The 19303-nt window shown below is 33.3% G+C and overlaps 1 protein-coding gene across 1 annotated transcript; it reads left to right on the plus strand.

Moving 5' to 3' along the window:
- Positions 1-3638: 3638 nt before the first annotated feature.
- LOC130641881 (N-acetylated-alpha-linked acidic dipeptidase 2-like) lies at positions 3639-13431 on the plus strand. Its single transcript, XM_057448883.1, has 17 exons — positions 3639-3974; positions 4241-4523; positions 4633-4755; positions 4885-5062; positions 5284-5377; positions 5699-5785; positions 5927-6012; positions 6237-6359; positions 7860-7942; positions 8018-8081; positions 8602-8669; positions 8756-8856; positions 9265-9355; positions 9617-9875; positions 11016-11103; positions 11847-11939; positions 12230-13431. The coding sequence occupies exons 1-17, from the start codon at positions 3748-3750 to the stop codon at positions 12423-12425; spliced, it is 2244 nt and encodes a 747-aa protein (XP_057304866.1). The 5' UTR covers positions 3639-3747; the 3' UTR covers positions 12426-13431.
- The last annotated feature ends 5872 nt before the right edge of the window (positions 13432-19303 follow it).

Raw genomic sequence — 19303 nt, forward strand, 5'->3', positions numbered from 1 at the left:
ACGCTCTTTTATTTTATGCAGATAAATTTTCCTAAAAAACCTAATGCACATACTTTACCAAGTCAACAACAAATTGAGGTTCAGTGATTTTTTTTACCCATCAACCAGTTTAGTGATTTTTTTGCTATTTATTTTCTTATTTCTTTTAATAACTGAACTTTAATAACTGAGTGTATGTTGAAAATAAAATACTAACGTTACGTATTTTCAGTTTTACTTTTTTTAGTTTGAATTATTAAATAAAAAGTGAATTTGTAATAATCCTTTTTTATATATTTTTATAAAATTTTGCATTTTACATTGTACATTTTTTAACTCACTAAGTATTTACAAAAATTAGCCAACAAAGACGGTGTCATCTTTACAATAAAATTAAGTCGACAAAAAGTGACTAAATTTTTTGTGCAAGTGACTTGTTACATGTCAATCTTTCTTATCCTGTGAGGTTGGCTAACGTTTTTGAGTACTAGAAGCATTAGAATATATAGAGCATCAATTTTGATGGGTTTAAACCAAACAGTTGACTCCTGAAAACAAAAATCGTTTCATTTGAATTCTTATTAATCTCTTATACATATTTCGAACACAATTTATTTCTCCCTTTCTTACAACCCCTTCCCCAAGGTCTTATCGCCCTGAGCTGTTAATATATTTTGCCTCTTTCAGCTTATTCAACAAGGCAAAATAAATGCTCTGAAAACGAGGTTGACTTTCTAATATACTTTTAGCATTCTCCTTTAAAACAATCTTCTTTACCCAAGCTAAAAATCACTGTATTAGGAACCTCTATTGACAAACCATATCCGGATGTTTTTCTCAGCATCACGTCGAAATCAAAAACACAACAAAGATTGTAATAAAGAAAAAACAACAATATTAAGCAAAAAACCCAGGGTTCCAAACACGTTTTTAAGTGCTCTTTAATTTATAGCTAGTTCTTTATACTTATTTTTAAGGAACACACGTATTGTTAATAAACAACCAATGTATAGTATACAAAATAAGTCAAAAACTTTAATGTAAGTCACTTTATTATTTGTGATTTTATAGCGGTGGATAGTGGATTTTTTGCGAAGAAAAAAAGGTTTTTACAAATAGAAGTCAACGAACTTTTTGTGAAAGAAGCGCTTTATAAAAATAATTATTAGCTAATTTTATGGGAAAACATAGCACAAGTTTTATTACACGGTATGAAACGTCCTTGTACTTATTTTAACCTCCTCCGTCGTAGTGCTTCTTCTAATTTTTTTTAAAGCTACAAAAAGTCTTGCTAAATAGATTTTTTGCGTCTTCTCTACATTTTTATTGCAGTAAAAATCTCCTCTTTATGTGTATCGTAACATCCTGTTCTGTTGTGCTTATTTTAATTAAAAAAGTCGTAATCCATCAGAGATTTTTTTCCTTAGCTGGTTTGTCCGAATTTTCATGACATGTTGACGACTAAACTCAGTATGTATGGCCATCTTCTGTTAGCCACATTGAAGGAGCTTTTGAATCCAGTTTGAGGCAAATTTTTTTAAGTAGCTCAAGTGCTAGATGGAAAGGTTTCATTGCACAAATAACATTACAAAAAAAAGCAAAAGTGAAAGATAATACACGACGTTGAAAATGTTTACTGAAACAACATGGTTAAATTAACACTAATTTAAACTGTCTTGTAAAACTGTTTATACGAAAATATCCAAGATTTTTGACTCACTTTAACATTTTATCATTTTTATACTTGCGTGATGGTTCATTGGGTTCGGCTTCCAGTTCGAAAGCATTTATTGAAATGCAAAGTGAGACTTGACTTAGGATCGTATGAAAGGTTTCAGGCAAAGAAAACTCACTAAAGGGTTTTATGTAAACACTATGGTTTTTATAAAAAAACTTGAGATGAAAGTTTAAGTCATGGTTATACTATGTATTCAGCTTGCTACTGTGGTTTTTTAAAACATAAACATTTTTATTATAACTAAAATAACATAAAATACAGCCCTCTCAGTGCTGTTGTCATGATGGTAGACAGTTGATGACAAGATGAACTCCGGAGCAGAAGACTTACAGCTCAATACCGTTTGTGTCACTAGGGTGATTAAGTAACCTCGAATTAAATTTGGTGACGGAAAAAACATCTGTAATTTTTGTACTGTAAAATGAAGAAACAAACAAAATGTCAAAGAAATATGCTACCAGGATGCGTCTTGAAATATAGTGGACTGGGTACGAAGTTTACTTAACCACGTGACGTCGCATATTAAATTTTTAAAAACATGTAAATAATTTGAAGTTGTAAAATAACTCAAACAAATACAGTCCTCCTGATTCTGGACCAGACTTCTAGTCCATCGATCCGGCTTTAATTTTATATCGGATAGAAAAATAAAATAATGGATGCGTTAAGAAGGAATAAAATTATAATAATGTTAGAAATTATTGTGGAAAGTTTAACATTTCTTGAACAGGATAGTTTAGTAGGCGACGCTTTGAGAGATCCTTTCTTATTATCAGGCAAATTAAAATAATGTTGAGCATCTATTTGTATAATTGCAGAGGATCGAAATCGTATAAATTAACCAATCAGAAACAAGCTGTTAATACAGTTGAATACGGTAATTAACATTTTTTCGGATCTAGATGGAAGACAAACCAAAAAATATCTGAAAAAAATAGAGATGTTTTGAAAAACGTTATAAGCAGATAAGTAGATCACAGTGAGCAGAAGTGTTACTGCCAAAAAAGGAAAGAGCAACGGAAGAAAAGGAATGTTTGGATTTTTGCAGAGAAATTATAAAAAAAATTTGCTGCTTTAAAAGCGTTTAAAAGAAGAAATTATTGACATCGAAGATGTCGAAGAAAATATTGCACATATTTTAGAAGAAGGAACAAATTTTTGAAGCAAGCTGTAAAGCGAAGGTTAACTTGATTACTAATAAATGTAGCGAAGGAATTTATGAGAATAAAGTTAAAGACAGAAAGGAAACGAAAACCAGTTTTGTGAAACTTCCAAAGTTGGAAATAGCGAAATCGTTTTCAGAAAGTTGCAGCCCGTTATTGTCATGTTTGTTTTGTTTGTTTGTTTGTTTCAAATAATTTAAATTGCATTTCCGCAGAAGGACATAAATTTCTGAACAGAAGATTTACAGAACAGCTCAAGATCGCTTTTTATCATGTTTCTGCCACTGTTGTGTCACTAGGTGATCAGCTGACCGAGAATTAAATTTAGATGCGGAAAAAACAAATCCGATATTGATATTTGTATTTCTTGCGTCCAATCAAACTACTGCAGGTTAAAAAAAACCGCCTGACAAATTAATATGGTACCAGGATGTGTCTTGAAATACAAAGTGACTCGTGTTATACTTTAAAAAATTACAATTAAGTTGATTTGTTTGTTTCTTAAATATATTTCCACCAACCTACATTGTGGGTAGGTAGGTGAGTGCTTTTTTATTGATCGACTTATAATTCTAGTTATCACGCGAAAAACCAGTAGTAAAACTTAAAATTATAAAGTAGCTAAATTTTTAACAAAGGCCCAAAGCATTACAATACCTCTGATAGAAGAATTATGAAACACCGACAATACAAAATAAGGGATTTTCTGATCATGATGTTATATATCTTATTTGTTTTTATGTTTTACATGTTGACAGCAAGCGTGACCAGGATGTTCATTTGTTTTTTTATTTCACACTGTGTTTTAATCTATATGCTCTCCTCCTTATTATTTTACTTTTAATTTTAAATTCTTATGTAGATAAAATGAATATTAAATCTATCTTACCATGGATTCTATTGGCTATTGTTTTCTTTTGTATTGGCATTGGAATTGGATTTGCAGTTGGGAAGAATAAATACGACAAGGACGAAGAAAAAACAACGACACCGACAATAAAACTGACGTCGAAACAACTGGAAAAAGAAAGATTTAAAAAGCATAAAACCATTTTTGATCAAATGAAAGCAGAGAATATTAAGGAAAATTTGAGGTTTGTAGAATTCCAAAATAACAAGATTTGATGTTGTATGGGTTTAATTAAAAACACATAATCTCCGGTATTTTTTTAATACCAGGATTTTGAAAATGCATTCAATATGATTTAATTCTTACTAAAATCCAATTAGCTCTTGTACACGTTTAGAAATACGTCCTAATTAAGTAATTTAAGTACGGCATTAAAAAATGTTAAAAAAGGCTGATTTTTATCTAATATGATGATCAAGGTCATATTTCTTTTTTTTTTGTTTGTCTTAGGTACCTAACCAAATTACCTCATTCTCCTGGAAGCGAAAGGAACAAGGAGTTAGGAGAAAATCTTTTAAAAAAATGGAAAGAGCAGGGTTTTGACAAAGCTGAGTCTTTCAAATACAACATATATCTTTCTAATCCAAAAGCGCCAGGTGAGATATCGATATGGAATGGTTCAGCACTGGAAAGGAAGTTGGTAATCAACACAGAACCACCTTATGATAAGTCTGAAAGGGATGGAACCGTTTTATATCCGTTTAACGCATTTTCTGGAGCTGGAAGCGCTACGGTAAGTATTTTTCTGCTTGTCCTGCAGAATAAATGACGGTTAAAGAAAAATTTGGAAGATGTTTAGAAGAAAGTTGGACAAATTTTTTTTTGTATTATTTTCAATATAGGGTGAACTGGTCTATGGGAATTATGGCAGAGATTCAGATTTCAAAGATTTAGAAGATGCAGGAATTGACGTTGCTGGAAAAATAATGATTTTTCGATATGGAAAGACATCACGCTCACTAAAGGTTGTGTTTTCATTAGAATATATTTAAGTTACACGAAGATAGGAGAGAACACATTATTGATGCAATAAAAAACCAACTATATTTGAAAAAGCAAGATACATGAGATTTTATCAGAAATATTCCTTGTAGGTAAAAAGATCAGAATTGCGAGGTGTACTTGGTGTTATTATATATTCGGATCCCTACGATCATACATACCCAGGAGAAGAGTACCCACATGGTTGGATGTTAAACAGATATGCTGTTCAAAGAGGAACCATAAACAGACTACCTGGCGACGCCTTGTCTTTGGGATATCCATCGAAAGGTTTGTAACAATGATTGCTTATATTGGATGGCTTCCAGACTTGTGTAATTATTTGAGTAAGACGTGATGTGTAACTAGATTGCCTTCTATCACGTTTAAAATGTGAGAATATATATTTCCTGGTGGGTTAACCCTCTCAAGAGAAAGTAGCTAAGACAAAATCAGTGTGTAGCTAGTACACTAGACTGCTGCAGTATAAATGTATCTTTTGTTCGCTTTAGATGGTTATTTTCGGAAGAGTGAATCCAAATACAGTGGAAATCCAAAGATTCCATCACAACCTATTTCGTACGCACATGCGTATGAGATTTTAAGGTGATGTCACAATATTTTTAGTCTTACTATTCCTGGTCTGAATCCTGCTTTCTTATTTTTCCTAGAGTTTTAAGCCCTACCCACCCTGCTCCTGTATAAATGACTGAGCAGAACAGGTGTAATGAAACAAAATCAAATGTATTATGGGTAAACCCAGTTCAAAAATCAATAAAATAATATCATACCATAAGTTTTGATTGAAGAATTCTAAGCTTAAATTTTTTAGATCTGTTTTAAGTTTCGGCCAACTTAATTATTCCTTTCTGATATATTTACTAATTTCTTATCAATGCTCACTTAAAACTGTTCAAATTTTTTTAGGTCAATGAAGAATACAAGTATACCTCTACCATCAGGTTTTCAAGGTGGATTAAATTTTACATATGCTTTGACATCAGGCGAAGGAAGGTATATAAATAATAATTGTTATTTTTGTTGGTAGCCTTATCCTTAATTCCTTTTGAAGCGCTAGAAACAACGTATATGTATTTTTGTATGAAAAACAAAATCGATAATTGAAAACAATTATCAAACATTTTATCCACATAGGAATGTAACAGTGAAAGTATCAACAGAACTAGAAACTAAAGAATCATACACCATTTGTGCTACTCTTTATGGAAGTGAGGAACCAGGTAGGGGAGATATTTTAATTCTGTTGAAACTCGTTTATGCAAGCGCAGTGGCAATGTGTATTGATTACGTATTTCATTCACGAATTGTATTTTCTGCGTTTGAAATAAACCCTATCAAAGAAAATGGCAATACACAAAAGACTTTGTAGTCCAATTGGATTTTAAATATAAAGCCAAATCTATACCAATTTTTGTGAACAGATTTTTTCACTTATTTTTATTAGATAGATACGTGCTCATTGGCAATCATCGCGATGCTTGGACATATGGTGCATCAGATCCATCAAGCGGTACAGCTACCATGATGGAGATAGTAAGAATCTTAGGAAATTACAAGAAAACTACAGGTTATAAAATTTTTAGACTTGTCTTATAATTTCTGAATTTAATTGCAAAATTTAGCATGTATCCTACCTTATTCTTAAGCTCTTCTTCTTGTTAGAATAAATGTAGTCACATTGCTAATTACGTTGTGAAAATATGCATGCTTATTTGTTGAATATCATGCCAAAGTAAGAAGTATGTTAATTCTTAGAGTCCAATTGCCTCATTTACCACGTTTATAAGGTCAAAGTCCAAAATCAGTTCAATTTCTTCCTACGGTGGTCAATCGTTTCACTGTCAAAAGCAATGCAAGACTAGAGTAAAGACTGGGGGCAAAGCAAATTAAAGACTGGGGTAAAGCGAATTGTACAAGGTGCCCATAAATGTGATATTTGACGAGAAACGGGCACACTGTTTTAAATTATTTTGGTTATAATCATAATCGGGATCATTTCTTCCTATCCATGTAGCTCATAAGACAACGTTTCAGTTTTTAATTTGTTTCTGCAATAAACATAACGCATACATACTCTGAGCCTGATTGCGTTTTTCGCATGAGCATATCCCAGCCTAATTTCGAATTTTCACTTGTTTTTAAAAAAACATGTATATTTACCATTTAATAATCTTTGATGCCTTTCGAATTGAATCTCTATGTTTTCGGAAATAAAAATGTATTTGTAGATGCTTATAGTGGCTACTTAATTTATAAACAGAAGAAATTAATGCTTGAATGATTTGAATATTTGAAATCAGCATGATATGGATTACTTCTGCGGAATAACAGGGGTTTTAAAATTCTTTAAAAAAACTCTGTAGATATAATCAAATAAAAGAAGAAAACACACAAAAAATAATAGACCTTTCTCGAATTTCTTAATTATGCTAAACTCAATTAAAGGGGTTGATACTAAAAATTATTCATATCCCTAAATTCCTTAGCAAAAGGTAGAACAAATAACCTAATTTCGTAAATATTTCTGCTCGTTAAGTGCCTCAATTGCGAGCTGAAATCTACGATCAATCTCTTCATATAGCCTAGCTTCCTAAGAATAGCCTCGCTTTCAAAATAATTTTATTCTTTATTTAGAAATAAAACCAAACAGAAAATTATAGTGCTATAAAAAATTCAGTTTTTTTCATAATAATTTGATGTTCTATCTAAGTATCCTTATTTGAGAGCATAGAATCATTATAAAATGCTGATGACGTCATAATTGTTATAATTTATGAACTTCGGGAAAGGTGTATTTACTGGGTAACATTCCCGAATTAGGACATTTACTAAAACGCGAATTGCCATGTTGAAAACATTCGCTAGAAAAACTTTCACAAAGAAAAGCCGTTTTCCGCGAAACTTTTTTTATCTGAAAAGTTACTTCCTTTAAATGCACCAGAGGCATGGTTTCTGTGGAAACCAGTACGCGATTAAGAATATTTTCTCTTTCCGTAAAAGAGAAAACTAGATCCTATCTTTAATATGTAAAACGTTTGTTAAAAGCAAAATATAAAACTTGTTGCAGGTTGGAGACCTAAACGAAGCATTATGGCATGCAGCTGGGGCACAGAAGAACCAGGCATTCTTGGATCAACAGAGTGGGCAGATGTATGTTTTCAACGTCTATTTAAATCACTTCATTATTTTAGCTATCTCAACGTTAAAAAAGTTGCATCTTTTTAGGAGAATCACAAGTTTCTGACACACAAGGTTGCGCTTTATATAAATGTTGACATGGCTGTTGAGGGTAAGTGAATATAATGTTTTAGGTGTTGGTGTGGTGGAGGCCGCGGGTAGTTGTAGATGCTACGGAAGTGCTACCTGTTAACATGCAAAGTTTAATTAAGCAGCTTTTAAATTGCGGTAGCTGTATTTGTTAACATGGCTGGAATAATTAATCCTCGTCGGAGCCCAAAAAGTTCCCAAAATTGAAATCTCACCATGTTGACAGTAGCGACAATTAATATATTTTTAGCGTCTTCGCTGTAAACATTAACAAGCATAGAACAGCATAGAATATCTAGCATACAAATAGCCTATATACGTTCTTGTAAGGACGAACTTCTACATGTTCCACTTTGTCTCGAAATATTATTGGGGGTTGTGATATAGTACAGTGATCAGTGCATTTAATTTATAATTACTAAGTGACAGACCTTTGACTCTGCAGTAATTTAAGTAAAGGACAACTAGCTTGTGTGCTGATAAGACCTACCACCTTAGTTAAACTTTTTGTTACATCATAATTTACAACATTGTTGTTTCAGGAAATTTTACACTTCGTATAAAAGCCTTAAAGATGGTCAGTGACAGCATATACAGCGTCACAAAAGAAGTAATATGAATTATTTAAGGTCTTTTCTGCATCAATGAGCATTGATCATAACAAAAATTGAGACTTCGTTAATATGACATGTTTAGATAGAAGCACCAGATGATGCATCTAAAACGTTGTATGAAGATTGGCTAATAAAATCAGCACGGTTGAAGAATACCACTGTTGAAAAGTTGAAAAAACCGTCGTGAGTACCTTTCCATAATCTTGCGACGCTTGTCTCATTCATTCAAACCATCGCTTCGACTGTATAAGTACCTTAATAGTCCAAACCTTGTCGACCCGAAGTGACATACTTTAAGGTGACGAAAATTAGCGACGAAAGAAGATTAAGGTCGACTATAATATGGACAGGCTGCTAGTGAAAGTTTGAAAACGAAAATTATGGCCGAAATCTAGGCATGACAAAAGCGTAGTCCAACAAAGTCTTGGCTATTAGGGGACCCACTCCGTCATAAAGGAGGCGATTTCTCGACATAAAAATATGATATTAATACTCGATTTACACCCGCCTTGTGTATTTTATTGACGTTGTTTTACATGAGCCTTGTGTATTCAATGCAATGTCCCAATTGTTTTTTTTTTTTAACTTCAGATTGTCTGTCCCCGCTAGTGGAAGCGACTATAAAGCACTTTGGCATACCTATGGTACAACTATGACAGACTTGAGGTATCTCTTCAGTAAGGTAAGAGGGGTAACAAATGTTGCTTTCTTTGGCTAGTATGTCAGGGCTAGCAATGTTAAAGTAAGTCGTGTGGCAATTATTGTTTAATGACACTACTTCGAACATAATGTTTTACCTAAAAAAGATCATGTATTTACAGAAAACAAACAAACAGGCATTTGCCTTATCTAAACAGAGCATGCAGTCTGTACCAATATTCTTCCTATTAAGTAAAAACTTTTTTCTTTGTGAGTAAGAACTCGATACCGTGCGTGCATTTAGATTGATTATCCAAGATTACCACAGAATCCTCATTACCATACAATGTACGAAAGTTTTGGATGGATGTCAAAATTCGTCGACCCTGAATACAAATACCATTTGACGATTGGAAAACTTTGGATGGGACAAGCATTGCGTTTTGCTGACGCCGATATAATCCCGTTTGATTTACAAGCCTATATGGAGCAAGTAAAGGAATATTTTGATAGGTTTGAAAAAAAGTACAGAACTATGTTGAAGCCTAGAAGTATCTCTTTAGGTAACATGTAACTGTCTTTTTTCTTTTGTTATTGAAACTTCTAGTTATTAGCCCGTGGAAAAACACACGGGAATTCACCCATTGCTACTGGCAGCTACGAGACTTACATACTGCCTCATAAGCAGACAAACAGACGCACAACGAGCATTATAACATAGATTTCCAGAAAAGAATTTTTTTTCATTTAAACCGTGTTATACGATAACACTTTTTTCTAACATTTTTTTCACATTTCTCTTGTTTATAAAACGTTATACAGTGTCACACGATAACATTTGGTTTAATAGAATTTGTTTTTTAAAAAAAGATTTTATACATTTGAGACAGTTTGTGAGTGTTGTATAGGTTGTTAGGTCAAATCAGAGATCAGAGAAATGGAAGCACAATACACTCAAATTATCGAAGGAGATACCACATATGCCTCTCTGGTTATTTGTTCTTTCTCTGTTTTTTCTTCTCCGTTTTAATTTTCAGGGTCGGTGTACATAAGGGGCGGAATGAGATAGTTCTCGGGACAGGACGTTTGCCGGAATTCTATTTTGATCAATAATTATGTTAAAAATCACTTTTGTCCTGGAACAATTTTGTCCTGTCGCAGTTTAGCGGAATTCCGCTTGGACAGAGGGGGCTTAGGTAGGTTTTAATTTCTGTAATTTCTGTAATTTTAATCAAAAGAACAAAAAATATGCTCCATGTAAAGGCAGGCCAAAATCGTCCCAGCAAACGTCCCGTCCCGGCAATCGTCCTCTCCCAACTCTCACATAAACAGCCACTTAGCCGCTTTTTATTTCCATAATCTACGGTACAAATGTTTTTAAATCAAATGATTTTTTTGAACAGCTAACATTCAGGTTCTTTTTTCCTTCCCAGCGCGTGAGTATGTATGTGCTTGAGAGAAATGTTAGCAAAAATGTAAACTAAATGATGTTATCGTATGACAGGTCCAGCAAATTTTCAATTTTTATGCAATCCCACTATACATTTTGAGTTTATTATATTTTACATCTTACAGAATAAGTTAAGCCTGCAATCCATTTTCATATTATATCTGGCGATATTCATCATGGGCGTGAGAGAGGTAAATATATAGAAATAATGTATGTCTGCTTGTAAACTTATATCTTTTCGTTTTTATTCCAGCGATCGCAAATCAAAGTCTCAACGCTTTGATAGCAAAAACCAAACAATTTCATGAGATGTTGAGTGGGATGAAGAACAGTGACTACAAGTAAGGAACTTAAGTTCAACGTCCCATAAGTGAGACATCGTCATGCGTTTAGAAAATTCTATTATAAATACGCAACAATCTTAGTAAACACTTTAACCAAAAGATGGAAAGCAATAGACAATGACAGGCACAACATAATTTCATTCTCATTTCTTAATTTGTTTTATTAAAGTCAAACTTAATTATCGCGTACTAGTCGTTAGTCCGTGGAAAGGGTTCGGCGGTCCTTAGATTTTTGCCTATTGTTTATATTTCCCACATTCTTTTTAAGAAAATAGATTCAAGTAAAGAAGTAGATCGAAATAAAGCTGCGCGCAACAATTTGAACAGAAAACGCCTGAACAGAAAACGGCTATTATTATAGATAAAAACATTAGAGGGATGTTTTTGAGATACGCTGGCCCGGTTGCCCATAATGGCTTGGCTATTGTATTACATCTGTACTCGGTTGAATTTGCTTGGTTCTGACAAAGCGCGGTGAATTTTCCCAAATATATCATTTTTGCCGAGTTAGTCAACCTAGGCGAGGTGGTTTAGATGCTTACGTGTTTAATTTTTGTTGTTCGCATTGGGCATTATTTCATGTTTTTAATTCTTATGTTTACTTACAAACACAAGTTAAAACTAGTCCTGCAAGTGATCCAGCTCGGTTTGACGAGCCAGCTCTCCTAAACAGAAAATACATAGCAAAGTTTTCTACACAATACCAAATGTTGTAGGCGTATTTCAAATGTTCTATTTAGGCCTTACAAGCTTCGAGCCATCAATGATAAAATTATGAATTTTGAAAAGAATTTCATCCTGAGTACATTATCATCAGAAACGCTATCGGCAAGGTAATATTGTTCACGTACCACAGAACCTGCATACCCAATACATCCCCCTTGTGTAAATATGCTGCGCAGAGGGGCAAAATATTTACCCGAAAAGCTTTTTCAACTGGCATTGTAACCTACTTAACAAGGCTGGTTAGTATCTCTGTCGAGACAAAAAAACATATGACACGTATTGGAATGAAGTCTACCATTCTGTTTCAAATCTACAAGTCTTGGATTTAAATGACTAATACAAAATTTGAAAAGTAGTAACAATCTTCTGTATTATTTTATTTTGTTATTTTTTGTAGACATGTTGTTTTTGCAACAACCGGCAACAAACTCTACTCAGAAAAATTTCCTGGCATTAGCGAAGCAATTTTTTTCGCATCAAAAGATCCGGCAAACGATTGGGACGAAGTTCGAAAACAAATTACGTTAGTCGCATGGTGTTTCGACACAGCTAACCGATCTCTAAATTTAGACGAATCGACCATGTCAGCGTAGGCGATTGGGCGTTACTTCATTGAAAAGGGCGTTTTTTTAAGGAATGGGGTGGCATACTCTTAATCACATTACATATATAAACTTATTTTTTACGGACACAAGATGGTGCACCATATACTGTAAATATTGCACATACGAGTTAAGAAAGAAATGGATACTGATGCTAATGTATGATATGGGAAAGACATTGTGTCAAGTCTCACCACAATTGAGTCACAAAACATATATTTCCATCATGCGTGACGACCGTGTTTGCATGCTTAAAGGATAATAATATTGCTATAACAATGTAATAATTGTTTGACATGTTTAACATAACATGTAAAAATATTTTTGTTAGCATACCTTGTAGGTAAAGAAGTGACTACATTAGCTCAGTTTTTTCGCCAGTTTTACTTTTCCTATTCATAATGCATTGAGAGGTAAAATGCCTGAAAAAATCCAGCCTAAAGTTGAAATTGTTATATAAGCAGGAGAAGTTTCTAATTTTATCATTCAATTTTGTCTTAAAACAGTTCATTCTTTGAAAAAAGAATGATTCGCCATTAATTTTTCCAAAAAATCAGTTGGAAAAAGGTGATTATATCCGTTGCAGTTGATTAACATTTTTGTTGACAAAACATTTTTTTTAACTCTTTTACAACGCCCTTTTTCATTGATAAGGTGGCAAAGAAAACTTTTCAAAAAACAGTTTGGCCTAAAGAAATAAAGTTATCCTAACCTGAGACGTAGTAGGGTTTCATAGAGGTAAATTTTGGGAGAAATAACCGTGGGGACCGGAAAGAAGTGTCCGCTATAGACTGTCCGCTTTGGAGAGCTTTTATTTGAAGAGTTTTTTTAAGAAACCGTCCGGAACAAATTTTTATCCGGCTTAAGACGGTTTCCGCTTTAGATGATGTCCGCTTTGAGGAGGTTTCACTAGTGAAAAATGCTATATGTTGACACGAAATGCTGTATGCTAGGTATTTAACAACTTAAAAGAAAAGATTAGGGATATTATCAAATACTCTGTGACAAATTGCTCGATTTCACTCTCCTTGTTTTTATTTAATGTTAAGTTCTTACTTAGCTTACACAGCAATTAACTATTTGATTTCAGCAGGAAGATAAGAAAACGTGTTCCACCACGAATGAATATAAACGATCATCAATGAAGAAATGGAACCTTTGAGCTTCATGCGTCCTCAAAACCCGTTTTTTCAACTAAAATTGTGAAAGTATACTCGGCAAAAAAATACTGAACCTTTCAATATAAGGCTCACTTTTACCAGATTGTTGCGAGTTCCTCGTTGAATTTCCGTGTTTCAGTTGAATTTGAATTCAAAACAACAACAATAGACGAACTACATCTGTTCATACAATCCACTAAATATTTTTCAGTATTTTTATGTCTGAAATTTTTAAGATCGTATGTTGGAGGAACTTAAACTCAGTTAACTAACTCTCTGGTACAACACTGACGCAAGCTATTATGTTAAATCATGCTAAAGACAAGTTGAAGTACAAATTCGGCATGAATACATAAGATGAACTCGTTCTTGCCTCACTTTCGGTACAATTTAATCGCACTTTGTTGTTAGCCGGCCAATACGAGGCTGTTATCAAAAGAACCAAATGACTTGTGTCAAATGATGTGATACTTGCAAATAAAATATGTTTTGCTATGCTCTATTAATAATCATTTCTGAATACCTCACATGAGTTGATTTGTTTGCTTAGACGTATGAATGGAAAACAGCTAACCGAAATGAATTCTTGTGACAGCGATAAAGTATGTACAAAGTTTTGCTTAGTTTGTAGTAAAGGATCGAACCTTTAAGAACGTTTGCGGTTGTATAAGAAGTATCGCAACTTCTTTTTTAGTTACTTTTAAGAATTTTTCTTCCAAATAAAATTGTGTTTTATTTGCGTAAGAAACATACGTAACAACGGACAGTTTGTCTGAATTCCGCACCGAAAATTATGCAAGGTGTATATTAGCTTAATCTATGTCCTGCATATTAATATGCGGACGTAGCGTATAAAGGTGGTCCCTTACGCCTTATTAAAAAAGCTAGTTGTACGCCCATTGAAAAAAAACAATCTTAGGCATCAAAGTATTAAAGGGGCTACGAAATGGCTGTTAGTTTTTGACTTTAGTAATATACACGAAAGTCGAGCTGATGGCGGCAAAAAACAAACTGGCTATTTTTCCGGTATTTATGTAATTTACAGACTCGAACATATAGATATATCTAGAATTTCTATCTTCTTGAGCCATGGTAATGTTTTTATCCAAAATGAGTCTCGCTGAAATATTTCTTTGTAATATACTTTTCAAAAAAATATTAAACCAAAAAGCAAAGTGCGCTGGTCTGTTCATTGCACAAAATGCGTTTGCAGGATTTTTATTATGTGCGCAAGATATACAGAATGTAAGCATTTTAACGGTTCGTAGCCCCTTTAAAAACTAAACCTTCCCTTTATTCGAACATACTTTGTAAAAAGCTTCAGGCTGACATTTGACGCTTTGCTAAATTGAAAAAGAAAACTGGACGAATATCAGGCTGGTGAACAGGGCATGCATCATCAAAAAATACAATGCTATCGTCAGGTATGGTTTAACTAAAAAGGATTAAAGGGACTAGTAGCGTCATTCACATCATATGCATCACATGTATATGTTACATGTATATGTATTTAATTTGTATAATAATTTGCAAAATAGCTAGCCCTGACCCTGTATAATACCTGACCAAATTGCTTTAAATTGAATTTTTAATTGAGCATATTCCCTGTAACATATATACATAATGTGTAATTTATAGTTTTTCTTCACTTATGAGCAGCAACTGTCTCTCAACTAACTCAAGCTGCTGACAACATGCATTCAAAAATCATAAATCAAGCTAAGGAGAATCTGGCAACGTCAAGTTAGCATTTTTTCTCTATTTGAATGCTGTTGATACACTGTACAAAAAGCAGGCCAATTTCACTTCTTAAGTTGCTGTATATACCGACTGGTGATAGAGCGTTCGCTTCCAGTGCAGGAGGTTTTGAGTTCAAACCCCGGCGGAGTCATGCCAGAGACTATAAAAGTGCGAATCTATCCTTTCTGATTAGCGCTTAGCATGAAGGTAGGATTGATATCTTAGGCAGTTGTCTAGTTGAGCGATTGCTGTGCTTGTACGACTTTCGTATCTCAAATGAGAGCTTCAAATGCACTAGGACCCCCTTCGCAGGACCCTCGTTGATAGCAATGCCAAAAAGGAACTGAAGAGGCTGTCCTGGGTAAATAATTTCTATTAATTGAAAAAATAAAATATAAAATACGCAAGACAGCAGCAGATGAGCCTTTGTAAACAAAAATAACAGTTATGTATAAGGAAGTTGATTATTTTCAAACTAAATCTGCACCAAATACTTTTTGCAATAACTTAAATATTTGAGAAAACTCCACAAATCTAGGTAACAGCTTGACAGCTGTCGTAGCGGAGCATAATATTTTTTTAACTATTTTGTGAATTCCACCACATTAATTTCTTTTAAAAGACGCAAATAATTAAATTTTTTTTAAAGAAGAAAGGAAACGGATTTTTAGTTTTCGGCTTGTCCGCGTTTGTCCGCGCACGTATTTACAACAAAAGAAATGCATTGAGATAACAATAAAAGTTATTGACCCGTAACATTCGGAAAATCTTTAAAAGATTTTTGTAACACCACGCAAAAAAAGAATAATAAATAAAAGTGTCCAATCTTTAAAAACAAACAAAAGTTAATGGACACACAGATACAATTCTATCAGTTTTCATAATTTCATTATGAAAATAAACAGAACTGGTTTCAAATCAATTAAAACATCCATTTAGTTATATGTTGAAAACACTCGGAGTAATTACTTCTATATCTATGTATCTAGAAATACCAACGACGTCTTTGAGTTAACTAAACTAAAATTACAAAATCTCACTCTTTTCCACTTCACTTTTCTTGAAGAATCTAGAATAGCATTATTCTCGCATTCAGTCATGTGGAAAGACTTCAGTTTATGGCGTTACTAGGAAACCACGTGATCAAAATTAAATTAAATTAAATAACGAAAGGAGCACCACTTCTGTTAAACTACCGTAAATAGTAATTTTAATATCGCATAATATACGCTACATTGTAATAATTTAGATGTTGAGAAATCTAAATTACATTTATAGAACGAGAAAACATCCAGTCGGAGTCACAAAATAACCTGGGGCATTATCTCGTTTATCTTTTTGTTACAAGGAGTCGCAATTGGTTTTTTTGTGGGAAGATATGTTTATCATACTAGTGAAAAAACAGAACAACTGAAAATGTCAATGCAGGCATATGCCAGAGATGATAGATTAGACAGTAGGAACATCATAGCATCCATGAAAGCAGACGCTATAGAACGAAATCTCAGGTATGAGGACGGAAAAGTTCACTTAGAAAGAAAATAATCGTAAAATAGATTATCTCTGTTTGAAATAACGTGTTACATTATTTCGTTAATCCTATTCAGGCTGATTTCAACTTAGGCATCGTATATTTTGGAAGTTTCAGAAAATTATTAGGTGCAGTTTTTTGTCCCACCCATAGTTTAAATGATGTTTAATTTTTATTTCTTATTGGAAGTGTAAAAAAAGCACAAAAACACAAGCTAACCATTGACAAAATACAAAGGAACACAACATGTTATTTTTAATTTTTTGTTTTCATTTCTAATACTTTATCTATTCTCTCATTGCAAGCACGATACAAATCGCGAGGAGAGAAGGTGAAAAATTTTTTCGTCGAGATGAAATAAATTAATATAATCACACTTAGGTATTTTACGGAATACCCACACATGTCAACAAGTGAGAGAAGTAATATATTGGCGGAACAAATTACTCGAACATGGAGCGAAGATGGACTTGATAAAATTGAAGAATTTAAATACAATATTTATCTTTCGTACCCAAAAGCACCGGCAGAGATCATCATATGGGATGGTTCAAGCGTGGAAAAAAAGTTGGTCATAAGTAGTGAGCCACCAATCGATGCAACAGAAAACACTGGACGACCTGAAGAACTTTGGCCGTATTTTTCTTTCTCTCCTGCTGGTGATGTAAAGGTAGGTAGAAGCAATGCGTGTCGGTAAGATTCTCCAAAATTTCTTGCAAAACTCATCAGTCACCAAACAAAAGACAAATATACATGTCTTTATTTTATTTTCTCCTGACGAGGTTTCTGAAAAAACATCACAAAAACTGCCTCTGGTATTAAAAAAAAAAATAAAGATATTGAAAATTTAAACTTAACTTTAACTGATTGAAAATTTGTTGCTGTGACAGGAGTTTCTTGTTGAAGCATTAAATTTCGTTGACAATTCTTTGCTTCAGGGAGAGTTAGTTTATGCGAACTATGGGAGACACGATGACTTTGAAGTGTTGAGAAAACTTGGAGTCAACGTCAGTGGAAAGGTAGTCATTGTAAAAGATGGCAAGGTTTCAAGATCAAACCAGGTAACTAGAAAAAGTTGTTTTTTATCAAAATAGACTACAAGTTTCGAATTTTACTCCACCGGTGATTATGTAGGCTATTACTGTATTACATGTACACATTCAGAACTTGTCAACGTGTACTTGTCCGTGTTTAAAGAAGAATTAAATAAAAAATTTAACTCTTTCTGCTAATTAAAATCTTTAATGATTATACATACTCGTAATAATTTTAGACTATTGAAAATAAGCAACGTGTCAGCAATAAAAAAAGCAAAATAAAGAAAACTCTAACCTTAATTAAAAAAAGACGTACCATTTCCATATATTTATACTGAGAAGACACTTGGAATTTTTTTTACGCAGTAGTCACAAATTTACGCTAATTACGTTCGCCTAACAACACAAAACTGTGTCATCAGGAAAGCTTTTCTTATACAGGTACGGGAAGCAGAAAATTTTGGTGCTGTGGCAGTGATAATTTACCCCGATCCATATGATGTGGCTTATCCTGGACAAGAATATCCAAACGGCTGGATGATGAATAAACACGCCGTGACAAGAGGAACTGTAAACAGATTGATTGGAGATGCATTATCGACTGGTTATCCTTCAAAAGGTAAAAATCCTTTAAATCATAATACAGTACTTAAGAAACGATATATAATAGAAAAGAGACGATTCTCTTATGAGGAAAGACTTGAGGAAACTTGCTTACCCGCTAAAAAATAGCAGTCCTAAATGATGAATTATTTTGTAGATAATTACGCTCGCCTAAATGAGAGTAAATATAATGGTAACCCACGCATTCCATGTCAACCAATATCGTATTCGGATGCCTATATTATATTGAGGTAAGATTACATTTTTTTTATATTTACCGAGTTGTTTTATGGCATAAAAGTGACAAGAGTTAGTTATAGTAACTTGCACAACCTTAGTAACACTAATCAGATGTGAATGCACTCCTTAAATTTGCATTTCGTCTTGTCAAATAACAATGACGTGCCCAGGAATTTTTCAAGCAGCTTTTCTACGAAATGAAGGAATCAATCTTGAGAAAATAATATATTATTGATGACTTCTTCATTGGTAAACATAAACCAGAAACAATACTTCGAGAATATCGATTCTAAGCTTGGTCTTTTAAAAAGCAAAGAGGTCTTTACAGGACTTAAAAGAGTGTGTGTAACACAACCTTTGGATACTGTAATTAACAATTATTTCATCTTAGTTCGATGTGGAACAACACAATACCTTTACCTGAAGGGTTTCAAGGTGGTCTGAATTTCTCTTACTCGCTTTTGTCAGGAAAAGGGCGGTAAGAATGACAATATTTCTTTGTGTAGTCTTTACCAACTTGTTTTTTTTTAAAAAAATATTTTTTATCTTTCTAACAGC

This window comes from Hydractinia symbiolongicarpus, chromosome 4 (assembly GCF_029227915.1).
Source record: "Hydractinia symbiolongicarpus strain clone_291-10 chromosome 4, HSymV2.1, whole genome shotgun sequence".
Classification (NCBI taxonomy): domain Eukaryota; kingdom Metazoa; phylum Cnidaria; class Hydrozoa; order Anthoathecata; family Hydractiniidae; genus Hydractinia; species Hydractinia symbiolongicarpus.

What these genes read in the sequence shown, in the direction of transcription:
- LOC130641881 (XM_057448883.1), top strand. Translation starts at nt 3,748, where the DNA reads ATGAATATTAAATCTATCTTACCATGGATTCTATTGGCTATTGTTTTC. An exon ending in AATATTAAGGAAAATTTGAG is followed by an intron (nt 3,975 to 4,240) that starts GTTTGTAGAATT and finishes TGTTTGTCTTAG; the next exon opens with GTACCTAACCAAATTACCTC. An exon ending in ATGAAGAACAGTGACTACAA is followed by an intron (nt 11,104 to 11,846) that starts GTAAGGAACTTA and finishes TGTTCTATTTAG; the next exon opens with GCCTTACAAGCTTCGAGCCA.